We start from the raw sequence: 21,838 nt of genomic DNA, 5'->3' as shown, positions 1-21,838 counted from the left end.
TTTACTTTTATATATACTTAAAATAAATAATTAAAAAAGTTTACACAAATTTATTACAATTGACTTGGTAGTCATAATTTATTTTACAAAAATTAAACAGATTTCTGGGAACCCTTTTTTAATTATATTTATTCCCAGACTGAAAACAAATCCAATTTAACTCACAAATCACTTGTTCTTGGAGAGGGTGCGCTGCTTCTCCGCATGCTCCACCACCTGCTCGTCTACGAAGAGTCCCTTTCTCCGTCGAACACTGTCCATATAGACTTTGGCCCTGTTTGCAGAGTCCGCCTTCTCGCCGAAATGCATCAGCTCCTCCTCGGTGGTGGGCAGCCAGAAGGGATCGATGTCGATCACCTGTAAATAAAAACAAAAAACAAAAAAAAAGTATAAGTAAATGGTGAATGGCCTTCCGGGAAATAATTTAAGCACTTGAGACGAAACAAAAGGACGAGGCGTCGCTGCGTCTATGCGCCTGCGCCTCGCACTGGATTGAATTTGGATTTGGAATTTGGGTTGGGCTCTTGGGCTGTGTGGATTTTACGGCGCAGCCCTTTGTCCCTTTGCCAGGGAAAGCGTGCATTTTCACATCTCCATTGTTTGGGCTCGAGAGGTTGCTGCGACAAAGGACTCGTCGCTTAATGACTTTCAAAGGACGCAGGGACACGCACATTGCGCGTTACGTGATAAGGCAGGCGCGCCAGGATACGCAGAATCCTCAATGGCGTGAAGAGCGTACCATTCCCTCCGCTTGATTGATGATTGCCTCCTGCGAGGCGAACCACTTGAGAATCTCTGGTGTGAGATCTGCATTGTTTTCTCTTCCTTTTTTTTTTCCTAGCAAGGACTCGTTGTCTCAGCGGGCGGGTGTCGAGCGGTTCACTGGAAAACCCAAACCCAGTGAGCTCTCCCACTCTACCAGGCCGCAGTTTGTATGCCTCCTGGCTTCCCTCATCAATGACTGAGAGACGAGAGCTTGCTCGGAAACTGATTGAGACGCAGAGGCATTTGGCCTTTTGTCAGCCAGAGAAACTTTATACTGCACAGTAAATAAGTATTATAAAAAAAGATCATAATTCGAAATTAATCAATTCGTAGTTAAAGAAATTAAGGAAATCCTAGAGGTATTATTTAGACAGAAATAATTACATTTCACGATTTGCTTCTGTAAATAAATCGCAATTTTATACAACTTAAAATTGTTAAATTCTCTTAACAATATTATAAAAGAGAACTATAGTAGTTTCTCATAGTAGTAACACCTTAATATACTTCAAATTCTGAGCAGTGTATGTTCTGGGCCATCTGTTCGCACTACGCTAAACTGCGGGCCCTCGAACATCTCTTCGCAATCCCATGTAGATCATTATCGGGCACAAAGTTTCGCTTGTTTAACAACAACCAACAACGCCATGTGGGGGATGGGATCGAGGGGAAAGGAAGAACTATAGGGAGCCACCAAGTAGTAGTCCTCGACAAGGTAAGGCCAGGCAATCCCAGTTTCGCAGTTCACAATCCCTGTCACAACACAGAACACACGATCTTTCTCTCTATCTCTCTGAGCTCTTGCCATCCTTTTTGCAAATGGTTCTGCGCATGCGCAGCAGCATCCCATTCGATCCTACACTGCTGTTGTCCCCTTCCACTCCCCGCAAAACGAAGGAGACCCTACGGCAGCTGAAGTGCTCCAGAAGTGCGCAGAACTTGCGTCTGAGCCGGGCCAGACAAATGAGCAGCCAGCCAGCAGCAGGCAGATGAGTGCACTGCCAAAAATATGTGGTAAAATGTTGTGATATTTGCCATACTTTTTAATGAGAATATTAAAAATAAAATATGTAATATTGTGGTAAATAAATTAAGCAACAGAGGCCTGCATTTTGGATAATATTAACTAAAGAAATTTGTGTAGAACATTTCAAGTACTCCGTTATCTTTAAACTTGCATTAATAATTATTCTAAGATCACAAATAACCATTTTCCAGTGCCTTTATACATGTATTTTTCCTGCCTGAAAGGTGGTTATCCACACTAATTCAGCACCACGCTCCAGATTACAGCCAAGTCAAAGGCTTTCCCCCACCTCCTTTCCCGCTGCAACTCCACCTTCACCTCCTCCGAAATTCTCCCATCTCGAAAGGTAAAAATATTAAGAAAAATATTGAAGCAGCCGCGAAAACCAAAACAAAAATCCAAAAGCAAACGACGTGACATCAACACATACTGACACATGCTATGGTTCGGTTTCGAATATAGTGTGGCATGGTAGGGTATATCTCTCTGTATCTCCATCTCTCTGGGCACACACGTGTTTCGTATCTGTGTGTGCTTATGAGTGGTACCTGTGTGTGTGTGTGTGTATGTTTACCTGTCCGACCGCGCGCGGTTTGTATGCAGGTAATTTACGCGGCAGCTACCGAAATACGCTGGCTGTCCGTCTGTCCGCCGGTCCCCGTGTCCGTCCGCGACCAAAGACCAAGTTGAGATTATTATCGCGCGCCAGAAACTGGCTGAAAGACTGCTGTGAAAGAGACCGGGCCCAGAGAATAACTCGATTCGAGTCGAGTCGACTTTTATACGAGAGTAGACTTGGGGGCCTGGGCCTTTAAGAGCGTTCTCCAGCGAACGGACAGCGGACAAACGGACAGCGGCCAGCGATGAGCGTCATTTTGACAGCCAGCGAGCGGACAATGCAAACCACGTTCCACTTAAGACCAACAACAACAGCAATAATGGTAAAGGAGTTGGGCAACAACAACAGCAATCCTTTTGGCCACTTGGATAAACACTTGCCCTGGGCATGGATATATCTCAGAACAGAGAGATTAAATACTATTAAAAAATAATATAATAGAATATTAGAAAGGTAAAGGTAAGATCATGATTTTTACGTTTTTTTTTTTGGAGACTTTAGACTTTTTTAGTTCGATTTCTGTTGGGAATTTAGTAATATAAAATCTATAAAATTAAAATATTATCTATCTAGATTACCCCCTTTATTTCTCCTTGTGCACTTGTGTGTGTTTGTGTTTATTCGCACCAGGCAGACTTTAGGGCACTGCCGTGCAATCCTCCTACCCCTTGGCTTGAACAGCACCACCTCCCTTCTACGGCTGCCTAACCTCCAACTCCGCCCCGACCACCTTCCCTCCATCGCTGAAACAGACTGTCTCCAGCGTAGTAGACTTTCCCTTTGGTGGGGGTCGGGTCTGGAGGGGACACACAGGGTCTTGTGGCAGGTATACAAAACGAGTTATCAGATTATTTGTTATTTGTCTTGGTTCTCTGCTCACAGTTTTGTTGTTGCCGGGCCTGTTATGCTTTTGAAGTAGTTCCAGAACGGAGGTCTTGCATGCAAAGCGCGACAAGCCACAGAAATAACAACAACCAAAGGTAAATCATATGCAACTCGCCAACTCCAGCCGTAACTCCAACTCCACTGCAGACCAAATAAAAAGTGGAGGAGAGCACAGGCCGAAAGTAAGACCAGTAGCCAAAGTTGTTATGTTATTTTACTTTATTTTGTTTTTGTTTTTTTTTTTCTCTCATTTTTCGGTAGGCTGCTGGTCTTGACCCTCTTCCTGTCCCCTGCACACACACGTAATCATAATAACAATCTTCAGGTTCATCAAGTGGCCAGCAGAGGAGATGGGTCTTTGGGAAGATGGGAAGTGCAGCAGTCGACGGAGGATTGAAGCTGGAGCATGGAGCACGCAGCATGGATGGATGGATGGAGGGGAAAAAAAAACAAAAGGAAGCTCAAAATTAAATAATAACAAAAGCGCGCAAGACAGTAGCCAGCAGAGAAAAAGAGATATTTGACGGTTAGACAGTGTCAGTCATAGGCTTAATGCAATTCGGTTTATAAAATAAATACCTAAGAAAGAATTCAGAAAATAATATACATTTTATAGACAAGATTTTAATTATAGAATTTTAAAGAAAGTCTTAACAAGCCCTTTAGAACCCTTTCATCTTTTCACTATGACACGCACTGTCCCCACATAGTGCATACTCTTGAGGCTGCTCCATCTTAATGCTGGCTACGTGAAGTGAAAACCCTAAAGGCAAGGGCAACAAAAAATTATGATATATGAAAATGGAAAATTAGTTTTTGTTCTTTTGGGTTTATGTTTCATGTTGCCCCAGCTACCAAGTTGCATCTTTCATCTTGCAGCAGCTCCAAGCTAAAAGGTCATCCACGGAGATGATTTCTTGCGGCTGTTGATCTGCCGATGATGCAGAGATGCTTAACGAACTTATTGTGGGCCATGATGCGGCAAGAAATCGGAATGGCTTTTTGGGAACGTTAACGTTAACCCCCTCTCTCTCTTTCTCTCTCTCTCTCTCTCTGTGTTAACCCAACCCACCTCTGGGCCCTTTTCCCGTTTGTTTCCCCCAACCAGAAGTTGGCCACTCGAGTGAAGTTGACGCCTTCGTTGTTATTATGGGCACGTGACAACTGCGCCCACGGCTAAGAGCCCTGCCCACTCACCTGGCAGGTAAGTTAAGGTAAAAAAGAAAAACAACAAAGTTAAAAGGTGGCGTGGAGAAAAGGGGGTGTAAAGGAGGACGGTGGGAGAGGAGGCCACTGGCCAACACACATGTGGGCGTGGACGGAAAGTGCTGAAAAACAAAGCGTTTTAATTGCTCGAGCGAAAGGTAAGCCAAAATCCTAATTGTTTTCGCTTTACCTTCCTTCAGAATAATGATGGAAATTGTAATCGAATATCTTTCAGATACTTTTCCACTTGTGCCGGCTAAACTAGTTTCCGTTAAGATTTCCACACACAGATAAAGGCTAACAGATATTGACTCGATACAGAGAGCATAAAATTGAAGTGTTTCTTCTTAAAAAATAAATCCAAGACAATTTTGATAGAATAATAAAAACAAAATCCTTATATTTAAAATGTATATTTTAGGTTTCTTATTTCGCATTAAAAGCTATACTTTAATTTCTTTCTCTGTTAAATGCATTGCCCCTTTAGTTTTCCCACCACTTTTCCACTTTTCCTGCTGTCTGGCACTGGAAATGCGTAAGAAATTATACGAGGCAACAACATCTTCGACGCCGGCAAAACTTGAGCTGAGAAATAGAAAATCGCCGGAAGTCATTATACAAAAACTTGTTGTTATCGATTGGTTGGGCGATATGCACTAATACTAACTCAAATACACTGATAGAGGCACTAATACCAATTCAAAATGCACGCACATTGAAAATAAGTTGTACATGCGACTAAAAAAAAGACTAATAGGAATGAAAAATCAAGATTTTGAATAGAGTTATTAAATAGAGAGAGTTTAGGTTGTCCAAAATAATATATACAATTATTTATATTTACTAAAATTATATTTTGTTGAGTCAGTAAACTTACTACCTTTTTAAGATTTTCCAGTGGCTTTAAACTCCACTTTTTGTTTGCTAAACAATTTTATTAATATTTTATGTTGAGATTAGCTCATCCGACGATCTTGTCCATCCGTTTGTCGTTGGCCAAGCCACCAAATGGCCAAAAATCCCAAGGAAAAGCCATCAACTTCATTGTTAATTGTGGCCCACGACAAGGTCAGAATGGCGAATGGGGAGAGGAGAGGGAACAGACTCTGGCCAAGAGGGAGAGAAGTCTGGTCTGGGGCTTTGGGTTACCCCGAATGGCACACAGCTGCAGCCTCAAATGGACCATATAACTTTCAGTCCAACTGTTGCCAACGAAGTTGCTGCCTCTGATGCTGCTGTTGCCATGTTGCTGCTGCTGTTGCCAGTTGCCTGTTGCCAAGTTGCCACTACTGCTGCCTGTGGTTTAGCTTATAAGACTTCAACAGAAGGTAACAGAAGGCATGAGCGCAGCGTAAGCTGAGATTTCTATTGACCACAGACAGTCGGCGATAATCTTGGGGAGAAAGAGCTATGCACTGGGAGAAAATCACGTAACTAAGGCTAATTATAAATGATTTAAAAATCAATCTATGCTTAAACACCCTTTAAAAATAACTGAATCTTATCATATCTAACACAAAAATAGGCAATATTTATAGTTTTCTTAATTATTCTCATAGATTTAAAGACAATTCTATTATTAATTTTTTTCGCTGTGTATATTGTGGAAAGGAGTGAGGGTAGCTACAGTGAGGCACGCACATGGCATATGGTCCGACAGGCGCTGCACTTGTGCCCCAGCAGGAGCAACAGCTGCTGCATCAATCTGTGCTGGGATACAGTACGACCTCTACAACTACCACAAACATCTATCTACCTGTTGAAAAGGCACCTCGCATTTATTATCCTAAATAGGTAATAAGGTATTCAAAGTAATAAATATTAATTAAGCCTAGTATTCTAGGTCTCCTCAAAGCTATAAGGTTTCTTCTTGCCAGATTTTCTTAGTTATAAATTTAGGAAATTAAAACTTCAGTACAGTAGTAACTCACCTCCCAGTGGCTGAACATGAGCTGGGGACAGGCCAGGCCAGATGTCTGCTTTCGCATCTCCTGGGCAAAGTTGAACGACTCGATCACTGGCAGCAGACAGGTGACCGCGAAGTTGCCGCTTCCTTGGGTCAAATCACCGGAGAGGATTTTGCCATGCCTTCGGCCAATTACAGCGTACATTTTACCTGCAAATAATAGTGCAAAAGATACGTTTCTTTGATCAGCTGTTGTTTTGAGTCTTCGTTAGCTAAAAATCGAATTGGAAAAGAGGGAAAAAAAGGGAAACCTCCACTAACAATGGCCGCCTTTCAGTTGGAGTTCTCAGTTTCTGCTTAATGCTTCTATATCGCCTTTTATTATTGTTGTTTTTGTTGTTGTTGTTGGTGGCTGGTAGTGCCGGTGCTGGAGCTCGTCTCAAGGTAACTCGTAAACAAATGAAATCTTATCGGGTTTGGCCCATAAAATTGGCGGGCTTTCGGCCGAACAGCGCGCGTTTTTCGCTTGAACTTCCAAGCCGGAGGAGGAGCTGGAGTTGGAGACCGTTTCCCCCAGGTCTCTTCACTCTCACAACTCTCTTTATACCCTAAACTTAATAAGGTATTACCATTCTTACTAAAATTTTAGGTTTTATGTAACAGATGGGTGTATTTTTTAAATATATTCAATAAATCATAAAACAGAAGAACTAAGGAGTGTATTTCCTTTATATTTTAAAAGAAATTTATAATATTTGTATTAAAATAAATACCAATTTTTCTTTAAAAATTTTTTCAATTTAGGGAACTTAAAGCTTCGGCTTTTAAGGCTGATCTTCCTTTCAGCTTAAAGTCTTTTCTGGATTTTTCGTTCTGTTCTTCTTTTTTTTTGGCATGCGCTACAAGAACGAAGCCCGAACATGAGACTGGAGCAGAAACAGCGGGGAATGGAGAATGGGGAGAGCCGACCAGGAGGAGGTGGAGTCCAAGTCGTTGGGGCTGGAGCAGGAATTAGTTTCCGGTGCCGTCGAAACAATGACAAAAACAACACAACGACGATGGCCAACAGAAACAACAGCGGCAACGGCAGCAAAAACGTCCGAAAGGATGCAACGGAAGCGGCAAAAGCGAGGCCTCTTTTTTGTTATTTTGTATTATTTTAATTTTTTTTTTTTAAGCCCAGCACGCGAGCCAGAGACACCTTGCCATCCGCTCGCTCGCTCTCACCTATACCGGTACGGATGCACCTCATAGATACTCTCACACACACACAACAGCATCAGCAGCAGCAGAAATGGATGCTGCAACCACCAGCGGGAAAAGCAAAAACAACAACAACTATGGCCCAGAGAACAAAATGTTCATTCATTCATATCCAGCCAACGATGTGCTCTCTTTCATGCTCTCTCGAGCTCGGTCGCAGCAGATTTTACACTGAGAAAAGTGTGTATTGCCAAGACTAGGATTTTTTTTTATATTTAAATCCTAAGCCAATTGGCTGAAAATAAAAATAATAACGTTTGTTATCAAGTAGAAATGCACCAAAATTAACTGCGCTTATCTTTTCACAATTACATTTTTAAGCCAAGGTTCTGATTCTTCACTTATAAAGTTTTACTTGTATTTAATAAAATTAATTTCACTTAAAATATAAACATATTTTAATATATATAAAATATATTTTTAAAAACTCTTAAACAAATTTTTTTTTTTTTAGTTTTCATTCTTTGTATCTACCAATTGACTGAAATGTTTAAATTTATTACCATTCCCAGTGATTTTCCAAGTACTTTATACAATTTATTTTCGCTCTGTGTAAAAACACGCACGCACAGGCAGCGACGCGAACAGCGACGTCGTCTCTGGCGTCGGCGTCAACGGCTCTCGTTCGCCGTTCGTTTTTGGTTTTGGATTTTCAGTTTCTGTTTGATCAGTTCGAAAAGTAAGTTGGTCGAGCGAACAACGAACAGCGCAGAACAGCGGAAACGGAAGCGAGCCGAGAGCACACAGCAGCCAGGAGCGAAGAAAGACGAGGCTTCCAGCAGAGAGAGAGACAGACGTCGCGGGTGTAGAATTACAAAATAATAAACAAAACACAAAATCCACCAAATAATTATTTGTAGTGCCACGAAAATTTCGAGTGACATTTTCGCCACAAATCAATCGATCGAGCTCGATTTGAAACCTGATTTGTAGTGTTCGATCGTGTTCAAGTGTGTGTGTTTTTGAGTGTGTTTAAGCCATGGGTTCTGGCCGTGCAAGCGAGATAGAGCGAGAACTCTGATTCGATTCAATTCGATTGGATTCGATTCGCTTTAATTCGAATTCAATTACAAAATCCACCGTAGTGTCAATTACAAACAACCGCAAATACAGATATCATAGCCAGCGAGTGAGTTTGGTTGGCAAGAGATACCACCAAAGATCCGAAGATCTAGAGATCCAGAGTTCCAGTTAAAAGCCACATAAATCATGCCTGCGACACTGATGTGGCTGCTGCTGCTATCTTACGTTGCCGTTGCAACTGTCGGCGGCACGCGACTGCCTCTGGAAGTGTTTGAGATCACACCGACTTCATCGGCGGCGGAGGATAAGCACAAGGCTTTGGAATACACTGTCTATGATGCCAAGGATCTAGCTGCCGCAGGATCTTTGGGAGGTGTAGCCTCCTCTTCCAGTACAGTAAAGCCTGAAACTACGCTAACAGTGGTTAATATTCCAACGGCAGAGCAGGAATCGCGGCGACATGCGCGGCAAATGTTGCAGAAACAGCAGCAACATCGTAGCGGCAATAGCAACAGGCATGGAGGACACGGAGGAGGCGACAAGGATCTGCGCATTCTCTACCAAGTGGGGGTGAGTTACCAAGCAAATCTATCTCTCTCCAAATTCAATTGATTAGCCTCCTGGCTAATTATCAGCGGTGTTTTGCCCATATTGCTCGTGCAACATGTTTGCATTGATCTATGCAAAAGCCAGCAAAAGCTAGCAACAACAACTGGCAATGGCAGGTTGCATAATGCAGTCGTCGTCAGCAGACACCTGTTCAACTGGTTGCCATTTGTAAAATGCCCACGCCAGTATTATCAACAACAACCACAGCACCAATATCTACACAGAAAATAAAAGCAAGATAATAAAGATTGATATTTGATAGAAGATGATTAATGTAGATTTCTATTAAGAGTTACATATTGAATTTAATAATTAATATGGGTGTTTTTTTTAAATAATACAGGAAACAATAGATGAGATTTAAATTTCTGAATTCAAACAAAATTTAAAACAGGAGCTTTTTTCATTGGCAGATATCTAACAAGATTCTTTATATTAAAAACAAATTTACTTTGGAGTTAAAATAAAATAAATTCTCACAGAAAATATCAATAAATATGTTAATGTAAATATGAAATAGTCTAATTGGATGTAATGTATTTTAAATGTTCAAAGAGAGATATATTATAAAGTCATTTATTATATCAAATTTCATATATTTAAATTATTCAATCTTTCCCCTCAAGTATCCACATATTTCTCTCCCTGTAGCAGCAGGTTTTGCAATGCAACTCAGCTTTTTTTTTTTTGTATTTATTTTTTTGGGCTGGGTCTCAGCTTTTCTCAAGTAACTCCGCCTCAGGCCTCTGGCTATATTTAGCAGCCGCCCTATAGCCATTACACTTGACACCCACAAAACCACTATCCATATATCAGCACACGCATATGGCACATTTAATTGCAACAGCAAAGCACACACCACACAACACAACACACACACACTCGCTCTAGATGAAAAATGAAAGTTGTTTGCAGCCAAGAGCCGCTGCTGCTGCTGGCTGGCTGTCGCATTTGATCAATTAAAGTCGCAATTGCTATATAGCCGAACGCTATATGAGAGCGAGATACCAAAACCAATTAGCCGGCCGGGTCAAGAGTTCAATGCTGCTGACTAAGCCGGTCGCTCAAACGGTCAACCAAAAAAGAACCGAGAACTGCCACAGATCCAACACGTTATCTTTCTTACGAAATCCATTACAATGCGAATTCTGATCATAGGTCAAGTCAAGTCGGTTTTTCCCCATTCATTGTTCCACTCCCGATACCGATCCCGATCTCTCTGGCCATAAATCAAGAGGCCGAGAGGCATGCCATATATCATGTATCGGAAATCTATTATGTCAAATGTCATATGGAAAAAACACGCCCTGTAAATCGAATTCTGGGTTGGTGTATATACCATATATATTATATTTCATTGCTGCGAGGTCGAGGCGTGAAATATCAACAGTAATCAAAAGAAAAATATTAACAATATAAACAAAGTAAGGAATGGGGCTGGGCACCAAAAAGGTTCGACGTGGGAATACCCTAAGACAGAATCAACTATCTTTAAAACGAACGCTTTTAGATTATAATAGATAATATCTAATAGGATGTATTACAAACTATCGATCTGAAACTTGATATTCCTCATTCTTAACCCCTAGAAAATTAACCCTCTTTTAAGCCAATATGCTCTGTTTCGGCTTGGCTCATAAATTTTAAAATCCGAATGTCTGCAATAAATTCTAAACGCATATAAAAAAAAGCATAACAAAGCAAGATCACAACACAACACCTAAAATAGACAAAAACACACAAAAACAAATAGAATGCAAGAGACTACTAAAATTGAGCAGAGAATTCCTGTTGTTTGGAAACTTGCAATAAAAACGCCTTATTGGAGAATAGAACACAACGGAATAGATCCACAAAAGGCAGCAGCAGCAGCGACAGAGACAGAGGGAGGAAGGAGGCTGCTGGGAGAGAAAAGTTGATAGAAGAAAACAAAAAGTTCCCATGCTTAAAAGCGCTAAACATTCAGTTCCGGTATTTAAAAACGTTTTCAACAACAGCCAGAGAGCGGGCCAGAGCAGAGCAGGGGGGCAGGGGAAGTGAGAAGGGGAAGACCTGAATGAAAGAAAATTCATGAATGAAATACGACCACGACGACTACAACCAAGTCGATGATGAAGATGATGATGAAGAACCAGATGATGATGATCATAATGATGGTGATGGTATGGCATGGCATGGTACGATATGGCTTGGTATAATGGGTGAACTTCAAGGGGGAGTGGGCATAGCAAAGGGGTCTGCAGATGGTGAATGTGTGAGTAGGTACAGGGAAAGAAAAGAAGTAATTTCTTATATAAAATCATATTTTAGCCGTTTTAAAATTTTGAAAAAATGGGAAATTTAACTTAACTTATTTTTTGGAGTTTTTTGTGTGTTAAACATTTTTATTTTGGCCAATTTTTGTATTTTCTGCTGGAGGGTTTCTAGATCGACTCGGCTTTTGATGCTGATCATGTTGATCATGTTGAATTAAACCCTCAATATTTTTTATTTATTATTTTCTACATTTTAAATCAATGCTCTTTTAGTTAATATAATAAAGCTTTAATAAAGTTATGTTAAGCATATAAATACTATTTTTTCTCCCTGTGTACATGTGTGTTTAAGTGAATGAAAAACGTAAACGCTGGATGAGCAACGGAGCAACTGCTACGTCAGCGACTTCAACTTCTCGCTTGGCTGGGCAAGTCAATCTCTGAATGAATGAATGAATGAATGCCAAAGCGACAGACCGTCCAAATGTATGAATGGATAAAGCCAACAACAGCAACAACAACAAAGATCGGGCAATTTGTTGGCCATATACAAACAGATCAGCCACGCATATTTGGCCTAAACAAGTCGACGGTTCGTCGGTTCGATGTGTGTGCGCGTGGCATGGCCATAAGCTATAGCCAAAGCGATGGGAAGGGGAATATCAAAAGAGGCTGCCACAAATTCCAATTGACTGGGAAATGCATAAACAAATCAAGCATGGATCCCAGCATAAACAACTCTTCCGTTTCCGAGAGTTTTTTTTTGACCAAGTTTGGTTCTGTTTTGTGGGCGTTTTAGAATGCGACCAGGTGTGAAAACGCTTTTTGTGGGCCACAATGCCACGAAAGAAGAGTTTGCCTGATGCCAAATAGCGCAATAAATATTTATGAAATAACATGTCTACATAAATCTTTAAATCTCTCATTGGCCGCTGGCCACACCTCTCTGTATGATGGTAATTTATGGAATTTTTATGCTAATGAATACATCCGATATGTTTGCCATGATTTGACAATATTTAATTTGAACATCTAAGAACTAGTTTTGTTGATCGTTGATCTGCTTTTTTTTTTGTCGTTTAAATTTATGCTCATCAGTTTTGATTTAATTTTTTCACAGAAACCATCAATGGAAGTTGGGTATCCGTTTTCTGGTGAATGAACCAACTCAGTTGCCTCAAATTTTGTGATTCTAGTGAATGAATTTCTACGATGAGAACTATCGTTAATTTAATGGGGAACAAACTTCCATGGAACCTTCTAATTGATCAATCACTGATCTTACCCAGAATTGGTCGACTTCTAGGGAATTGATTGAATCAAATCTTTGAATGAATCAATGATCAAATGGGAAACATATTTTGTCTTGTACGGATTATGTAAAAAACACATATTTATTTGTTATTCCAAGACAAGTTTATACCTTCTAATCCCTTAATGAATCGAGTGGCTTCCCTTGATTTCGCATATCATGTTTTCATAATTTCAATCTATGCTTTTTCTCTCAATGATGGAATTTTTTATGCTAAATATAGAAATTATTCAATGCGATCCGCGAGGGCACAAAAAAAAAAACAAATAATAATAATAATCATATAAAAAAGACAAGCAAATATTGAAAGAGAGTAGACAATATTTGTATGTATATATCGGTTAAGTGTGTCTGGATGCCGCAGACACAGATAGGCACATATATAAATATAAAAATATTTGCATAAAAAACAACCAATGGACGGCAGCAGCAGCATACCGCAATTATTCACCTAAAAAATGTGTTCAAGTCTACAATCTGAGAGGGGAGCTCCATTGAGAAAAATGCCTCAAAGCGGCAGTGGCCACAACTACAGCCACAACCTGAGCCAACGGATGCTCGGATACCAAAAAACTAGTTTGCCCACTTTTTTTTTCTCTCGGCTTCTTCTTCTACAATGTATATACTTTGTTGTTGGCGCGCGCGCCAAGTCAACTTTTATAGATAATATATATATATATATACCAATATGTATAAAAATATATTTCTATTTGAATTAAAAAAAGATAGATAAAGGAGGTTTAAAGAAGGGAGCTTAATTGCTTGTAAAGTACTGAACTAAATTTTTGGGAATTTTATAGACACATTTATATTAAAATCTAGGAAATTAATAGCCATAAAACTTATTCATTTCTAAAGTATTATTTCAAACATTTAATAAAAGCAATTTTGGAAAAATATGCTACTTCAAATCCATCAAATTCAGATAAAGATAATTTTCTACTTTCAAATCCTCTGCTTGATATCTATTCCCACAAAAAAAACATTTTGCATAATAATTCTTTATTTTCTATCTGTGAGGTCAACCAAATCTCTATATCTTGATCTCGATCGCTGCCAGACCTCCTCCATTCCGATCTCCATCGATATATGTAGATCCACTTGACTTTGTTGATTTCTAAGATCTCTCAAGTCTCCGCCGGCTGCTCCCATTGTTCAGCTGGATGGTCTTGGCTTTGTGCCACTTTTGGACATTTCTCTGTTGGCCATACGTATTGCTGGCCAGGCGGAAATGTGGCTTGGAACACTTCCGCTTTTGCTTCAGTGAAAGAGGCCTTGTTACAGTTATTGATGGACACGTTCCAATTTGCCAAAGAAAGCACAAGGGGCAACGAGGGGATGTGTTGACCAGAGCATTTTCCGATCGTGTAAGTGTGCTAATTACGTGCCCAAAGGCGCAATTTGTTTACAATAATAAGAAAGCGCACAACAACAGAGAAAAAAAGTAAAGCGATGGCGTAGCACAAAAAATAAATTAACTATAAATAAGCAAAAGCCAACAAAACGAGCGATGATGTGTGTAGTTGTGGCCGCTCGCTCGTCTTTCATTCATAAAAACGCACGCAGACGGCGGCGGAGTAAACAACAAATTCGATGGCAAACGGGGCGTGGCACCGGAGGCGACTTGCTCGTAATTATCAGACAAAAACAAGCACAAAAAAAAAAACCGTTTGCCAGCGTTTTAGTGGCGTTTTGCGCGCGATTTTTCCCCCTCTTTTGCAAAGAAAAATAAATAAATACAAAAAAAATTAATACAAAAACAACTAAAAACCAAACAGGCAAAGCCTGTTTGCAGCCGGGCAACTTTTCATTTTGCTAGCTGGCCGGGGCCATTCATTCATTCATTCATAAAAATCCCCGGCAACAAGCAATCGGCATTGTAGCCAAGATTTATTTATTTGGCGGCAAGCGCGTAAAAGGAGGCAACAGCACAGCAGCAGCACCGAAGCACAGCAGCACCAAAGCACAGCAGCAACATTGCAAGCAGCACTAGTGGCAGCAGCAACTGTTGCAAGTTGCAAGTTGCTGGCCATGGGCAACATGTTTATAGTCCCCCCCTTTAAAGTCGGCAACATTTTGCGGTTGTGTTATTTTCCTTTTGGCCAAAGCAACAATTACAATGGCCACAGAAGTGGAGAGGCTCAGCAAAAAAAAAAAAAAAAAAGCCACAAACAACTATGCCACGTTGTTGCTGAATGAATGAATGAATGAATTACTTTTTTCCGTTCCGTTGTGGCAAAAGCAGCAACATCACAAGCAGCTGAGAGTGATTGTGGTCGGGTATGTGTGGATGACGATGGGGTTGGGGTTTTGAGGATGAGGATGTGGATGTGGATGTGGTTAGTGGATGTCCGTGTGCGTAGACGTTCATTAATTGTGACGATCAACAAGCTACGCAAAAATCAACCATCAGCGGCAGCAGCAACTTCCCCCTGTTGCTCGTCGCCTTGTCGATATTGCTGTTGCTGCTTCAGCTGCAATTGGCTGCCCCCCGAGAAACCAGTTTCCCAGCAAAATACTCTACACAATCCTTGACAACTGCCTTGAGTATTACAGACTTTAAAAGAGCTTTGGATATAATTAGATTTAATCCAAATATTTACCAATCGGAACTTGTAAAATAAAGGTTTCCAAAAAAAATATTAGGAGTAGGAAGTCTGAAGTCTGAAGAGTTATGTCTTGACAATAGGAGTTAATATATTTATAAATATTTCCAGTTAGAGTATTTAAACTTTCTCAACTCCCCTTCGTTGCTGACATTCTTATAATATTTCTGCTGTTGTCTGTTGGCTTTTGCCCGCTTCCTTTTGGTTTCTGCTGTTTTATGAATGAAAATGTTTTTTCTTTGCTTGTTTGCGGTTGGGGCATGCTTCCGTTAAGGCAATCCAGAAGAGGAGAAAAAAAAAATGGTAAAAAAAGCGAGCAAAAGTGGCACGGTCAGTCTGCGTGCTGCCCCTTGGCAATGCCCCTACTCTAGTCTCGCCTATGCAAAGTATTATTATATTTATTTTTCTTCTTCACTTTTTTTTTGAGGAGCCCGGCAGCACACAAATCTTTTCTACTTCCGGCTCTCTAAGAGCTCAGCTTGAGTTGAGTTGAATTTTCACTGGAATTCTGTGGGACGCGGAATCGGAAGATGGCGAGAGGAGAGGCAGCAGCTAGTGACCTAACAACTTCCGTGTTACTTCCGCTTCTTCGGCTCTTCCTCCACATCTTTCACATCCGTTTCTAACAATTTTAATTGAATTTTCGTGTAAACACACCGAGTTTTGAAGCCATCCCATCCATATTATCTTGACCGGGACTAAAACAGAGGCTGAGCCGGCATACTTCCGCTTGCTCTGGCCACATGACGACGCCAGATTGCATAATTCTCTAGTCAAAAAATTGAGAAACCCAGAAGAAGATCCCATGTTAAGAGAAAAAAAAAACAATGTGAAAAGGAAATGTATAGAAAAATCATTAACGCACAGACAAAAGATAACAGCGGGCCGAGGGATAGGGATAGGATATATATGGTGCCGAGCAGGGGCTACCTGATGGCCCAACACACTTGTGCCAGGCGGCAGGCTGCTGCCATACGTCTCGTCTAACGGTCGTCAGGGCAGGGAAAATCGGAAAAATCTCCGGTCTACTCCGGACGTTGATCGTCGTGTGTGCGTCAACGCCCTCATGGGAACCAATAACCAAGAGCTCAGGGGTTCGGGGTTCTTTAGAGGAACCAACTGTTGCTGCTGCACAGAGACGTCTTCTATTTGTTGGGTGAGGAAATTTATGTCATTGATTGTCCCTTGGTTAGGCAGTTATTGATAGCACCAGATGAGCGAGGCAGGTGAAGCTGAAAATCTTAATTGTTTCCTGTGCTTTTTGCCAAAAATCTACAAGTCATTGTTGGGTTTTGGGGATTGCTCAAGATAAATCCGATTAAACTTTGAAAATTTAACAATTTGAACCAGGCCAAGTATTAATATAATTGTAATCAATAGGTATTTTGTTTAAATATCGTCCTATATAATCTCTCCTCTTTTAAGCTATAATTTAAGCTAGAAATTGCTATTGAATCTCTCTTTTATATAGGCCCCACTGTCTGCAATTCAAGACACCTCACTTCCGTTGCGTGGAGTGGCATTCCCGGCATTCAGGCAGCCACATGAGGCATGACAGCTATGAGGGGGCACTACACAGTACACGAGAATCTACCAGTGAGGTTTCTACAAGAATGCCATTGAGAGGGAGTTCCCCTGCTCCACTCCTCCCGTCTATATTTCTGGGGGGGTTGTGTGTGCGGGGTTAATTTGATTCAATTAAAGAGATGCTATGGGAGAAGCGGCTTTCCATTGAAATCAAAAGTCACAAAAGTTCGTCAACGCTTGCCGCCTCACGTTGCAGTGTCCAGATGGGTGTCATATAGGGGGGCTTTTCTGGGGTTTCCAACTCTTCAACGTTCATTGTCTTTGGCGCGTTCTCAACTTCCGTTGGCACTGCACTTTGACACATGAGGCTAATTGTTTGACTCTTTTGGGGAGAGGGACACGGACACGCGTGCTGTTGATGGAGATCGGAGCAAATTATAAAGTGTGGCAGCAGCAGCAGCAGCAGCTTTGCCCGGTCCCCGCCCCTTTTCTTTGGGGAGCTGTTAAACCGGAAATCCGGTTGCCTCCTCTTTCCTCTCTCCTCTCTTCACTGTTTGTTTTTTCAGTGTTTTTGTGTCGCTTTTTTTCTTTTCTTGTTGTTTTCTTGTCGTGTGTTGGCCCGGCAAAACTTTTACTACTCTTCCAGCTTCTTGGCCGCGAAAGAAACTTTCGTGTTGTTTATAAGTTGATTCTACGCAGTGCACTTGGAGAAAAGAAGGTTCTAAACAGAAAACAGATAATTTTTATAAATTACGTTTAAATTTGTGAAAAGGATTTCATAGAAACCTTAAAAGACTAGCTACAAGTTTGGCTTTAGTTTACCATAGGTGTAAATATTTTAAGAAATTAAAGTATTTTTAGTGTATATTTTGCCATCTAATTTGTCCAAATTCATTTAGAAATATCCCATAATCGACTCAAAATTTCTCTCCGTGATTCTATTGTGAGCGGAACAAAGATGAGCTGATGCCATTGGAATGTCGTTGAAGCATGTCTTCTTTTTTGATATTTGCTGCCCCTTCTGCCCTATGATTTGCTTATCAATATGTAAAATTTTTTTATACGAATAACGGTAATGTCTTTGAAGTGCCATTTCCCGACACAACACACACAAAAAACCGAAACTAAAAAACACTCCAAGAGAGACAAGGAGAGAGAAAAAAACATACAAAAAACTGGCAGCAAGCAAACTGAAGAAGGGGAAGAAATCTCAATAAACATGCTCGAATTTCAAAGAATTTCTCACGCTGCTTACTCAATGTGCCCCCTTAAGCACTTCGTGCATATCCTGCCATATCCTGGGGTGGACTGACAATGGTTCCAGAATCGGGCTGCCCCCCGAAAATCGAAAAGAATCTCAGCAATGCTCGAGGCTCGCTCCTCCTTCATGAAATGTGAATAATCAAAGTGAAAACAAATCTGCTCAACGAAAAAGGGTTAAGGACTTTGGCGGCCATATCCTCGAGCAGGTGCAACTGCCAACGAAACTAGGTCAAAAATGTGTGAGAGACAGAGAGTGTGTGAAACGTGGGGGAAATTCCGAAAAAGGAAGTTCCGGAAGGAAGCCGCAGCATTCTAAAAAAAAAATAAATCAGGAAGTAAATAAAACTAATAAAGGGGATAAGGAAGGCAGGCAGACAACTTCCGGAAGAGACAGAATGAGGTGGAGAATTGTCATAGAGAAGGCTGTGTGTTCAATTGAGCAAAAAGGTAAAAGGTCAGAGGACAACCTGTTCCGGATTCACTTCCGGCCTCGGGTTTCCCCTCTCTCTCTCACACACCTAACAGCTAATCCCTTTTTCCATATATGTGTGTGTGTGCACTCACTTCTTTACTTCCGTCAGTCGCACTAAATCACTTCCGGACTTCCGGTATGCAGCCATCTTCCTTCTCTGTCTCTCAGACTAAACCGAAAAGGATCCCCCCTGGAATGACCCTTAGCAGCTCAGGTAGCAGCAGGTGCAAGCCACAAGAGAAACAGAAAATACCCAAAAATAATTTGAATAAAAATCAAGAAAAAACATAAAGGCAGGGGGAGAATGGAGAGAGAAATGAAATTGAAACCAAACAAAAGGCAAAAAATAAAAAAGAGAAGAAAACCCTCGAGAAAAAGGGATCAAAAACCGAGAAGGAACAAGGTGCGCGACAGTTCCACTTAAAAAATTGATTGCTTTCGATAATTTCATTGGAAACCTGTTGTTATAGTTGTTGTTGTCGCCATCGAGAGTCACTAACAATAAAATCGTATGATAGAAGGAACATCATCAGCAGCCCCTGGAGTGGCATCCTCGAAAAGCACATACACAGACACTCCAACAGACAGTTGCTAGTTGTTGGTTTTTATGTTACGGCCAGGACGACGAAAAACAGGACACAATACATAAGTTTTTATTGGGCCTCGAAGCCAAACAAAAACACAGAGGAGAACTTTTGGGACTCTGTTTAGAGAATTCAATTAATGGACAGTATTTGTTGGAGAACAAACAAACCAGAGAGATATCCTCCATCTCGAGTTGGTTTTGGGTAGTAGTTATGTTAATCAAGTTGGCAAGATTGTGTTGACACAAGCGGACTATTATTGAAGGGTTCCCAGGCATTCAAAGCCTTGAAAGTTTGCCTTTATGGTATGTTTATCGTATGGAGATTCTAGCGAATAATCACTGGGATTTTGGGGAATTATGCAAATATATTTTTATGACTCGAAATGAAGTTCTAAGTATGTTCTAGGGTTACGATGAAAGACTTTAACACCTTTTCGTTATTTACTTTAAATTCCTTTAACTAACCCAACCTTTTTTCTTTCCCTTCCAGGACTCTGAGGATGATTTACCCATCTGTGCACCGAATGCCGTTTGCTCTAAGATAGATTTGTATGAAACACCTTGGATTGAGCGACAATGCCGTTGTCCCGAATCGAATCGGATGCCCAACAATGTGATCATCCATCATCATAGTCACAATCTAGGGGGATCGTTGGATACTTCAAAGTATAGAAACTACTATGAAAGGGAGAAGTTGCTGCAGCACAAGCGTATGCTGCTGGGCGAATTCCAGGACAAGAAGTTCGAAAGTTTGCACTTGAAAAAGCTAATGCAGAAGCTGGGCGCTGTCTATGAGGATGAACTGGATCAGTCACCAGACTACAATGATGCCCTACCCTACACGGAGTTGCAGGACAATGAGTTCCCGCGTGGATCGGCCCACATGAGGCACTCGGGTCATCGGGGCTCAAAGGAGTCGCCGGCCAGTTTTATTGGCGGCTGTCCTAGCAGTTTGGGCGTGGAAGATGGCCATACCATAGCGGATAAGACCAGGCACTACAAGATGTGCCAGCCAGTACACAAATTGCCAGTTTGCAAGTGAGTTTACAGAAATTAAAATTCATGTAAACATTATCTAACTTATATATTTTTTTTTATTTTACAGACACTTCCGTGACTACACCTGGACCTTGACAACAGCAGCCGAGTTGAATGTCACAGAGCAGATAGTGCACTGTCGTTGTCCTAGAAATTCGGTGACATATCTCACCAAAAGAGAGCCCGTAGGCGAGGGCAGTCCCGGCTATAGATACCTCTTTGCCTGCTCTCCTGTCACGGTAGGTCCTACAGAAAATATCCTTCTAAAAAAAATATAACTAAATTATTTTATAAACTTTTATTTACAGCGCCTTCGCTGTCAGCGGAAGCAACCCTGCAAGCTGTTCACGGTACGAAAGCGCCAGGAGTTCCTGGACGAGGTGAACATCAATGCCCTGTGCCAGTGTCCCAAAGGACACCGCTGTCCCAGCCATCACACGCAGTCGGGTGTGATAGCCGGCGAGAGTTTTCTGGAGGATAATATACAGACCTATTCCGGTTACTGCATGGCCAACGATTGAGCAGTTTAATTGGGATCATCATTCCACAAACACAAAAACAAAAAACCATTGTAAAGGAGGACAGATTTGAGCGGGGAGAGCAGCTATTATATAGATATATCGACTGAGCCAATTGAGTCTCGCCAAGTTACCAATTAATTAAAATGAGAAGAAAAAGATAACGGATAATCGAACAAATACAAATGCCTAGAACTTAAAATGCACAGATTCAGATGCGTGCGTTTTTTCATTGCTACCAAATTTTGGTCATAAAACGTATGATATAAATATTTAATTAGTTTTAAGAACCGATATATGTGCGCAGTTTGTTATACAAAATAATTTGTAATGAATATTTATGAAAAAACGAAACACAAGAGCAGAGCCAGAGCCCAGCAGCAGGGAGGTTCGCATATGTAATATAGCAACAAACTATACTCGTAATCTAACCCGCATAAATTGTATATATTTCTATATATGTGTATGTGTATGTATAACTAAAACAGTTTCAGTTTATAATTTAAACGGAAACGGAAATGACACGCAGCATATTTCAAAGAGCAGGACGACGACGACGATGATGATGATGATGATGATGTGCCAAACGCAAGAGGTGCAGTTAGTTATCGTAAGGATATAAGGATATACATATATGTCATTGAATAATTCATAGGGCAGTTCGAAACTGTGGCAACTCTGGCAGCTGTTTTAGTGCAATTTTTCTTGTATGGAATTTCCTTGAAATTTCCCTTTCAAGGAAATTGTAAATTAATCTAGAAATTGCGCAAAGGCTTTCCAAAAAAAAATAAAACCCCAAAAGAATCCTTTTATGCTACGCAAGTTAGTAAACACCCATGACTCCTCCTACTTTAACCCCTTAACCTAACCATATGTACATCGATTGAAGCTTCAGAAAATGTGGCAAACGAAACGAGCGATGTTTAAGTTTAAACACTTGTAAAAAGGCAACAAATAA

The 21,838-nt window shown here is 40.8% G+C and overlaps 2 protein-coding genes across 2 annotated transcripts in view; one reads left to right on the top strand and one right to left on the bottom strand.

Moving 5' to 3' along the window:
- Positions 1 to 112: 112 nt before the first annotated feature.
- Positions 113 to 21,838, bottom strand: part of LOC108071523 (elongation factor-like GTPase 1) — a 74,305-nt gene continuing 52,579 nt past the window's right edge. The window contains exons 4-5 of the mRNA XM_017162292.3: positions 6,434 to 6,618; positions 113 to 357 (exon numbers count right to left, since the gene is read on the bottom strand). Coding sequence (XP_017017781.1) covers positions 169 to 357; positions 6,434 to 6,618 — 374 coding nt within the window. The 3' untranslated portion in view covers positions 113 to 168. The remainder of the gene's footprint in view (positions 358 to 6,433; positions 6,619 to 21,838) is intronic.
- Positions 8,361 to 21,826, top strand: aos (protein argos). Its single transcript, XM_017162294.3, has 4 exons — positions 8,361 to 9,264; positions 19,815 to 20,362; positions 20,430 to 20,601; positions 20,671 to 21,826. Exons 1-4 carry the CDS (start codon positions 8,881 to 8,883, stop codon positions 20,881 to 20,883), a joined length of 1,317 nt encoding a protein of 438 aa, XP_017017783.1. The 5' UTR covers positions 8,361 to 8,880; the 3' UTR covers positions 20,884 to 21,826.

This window comes from Drosophila kikkawai, chromosome 3L (genome assembly GCF_030179895.1).
Source record: "Drosophila kikkawai strain 14028-0561.14 chromosome 3L, DkikHiC1v2, whole genome shotgun sequence".
Taxonomy (NCBI): domain Eukaryota; kingdom Metazoa; phylum Arthropoda; class Insecta; order Diptera; family Drosophilidae; genus Drosophila; species Drosophila kikkawai.
Note: the sequence above shows the minus strand (reverse complement) of the source record. Positions and strands in the feature narration are given on the sequence as shown.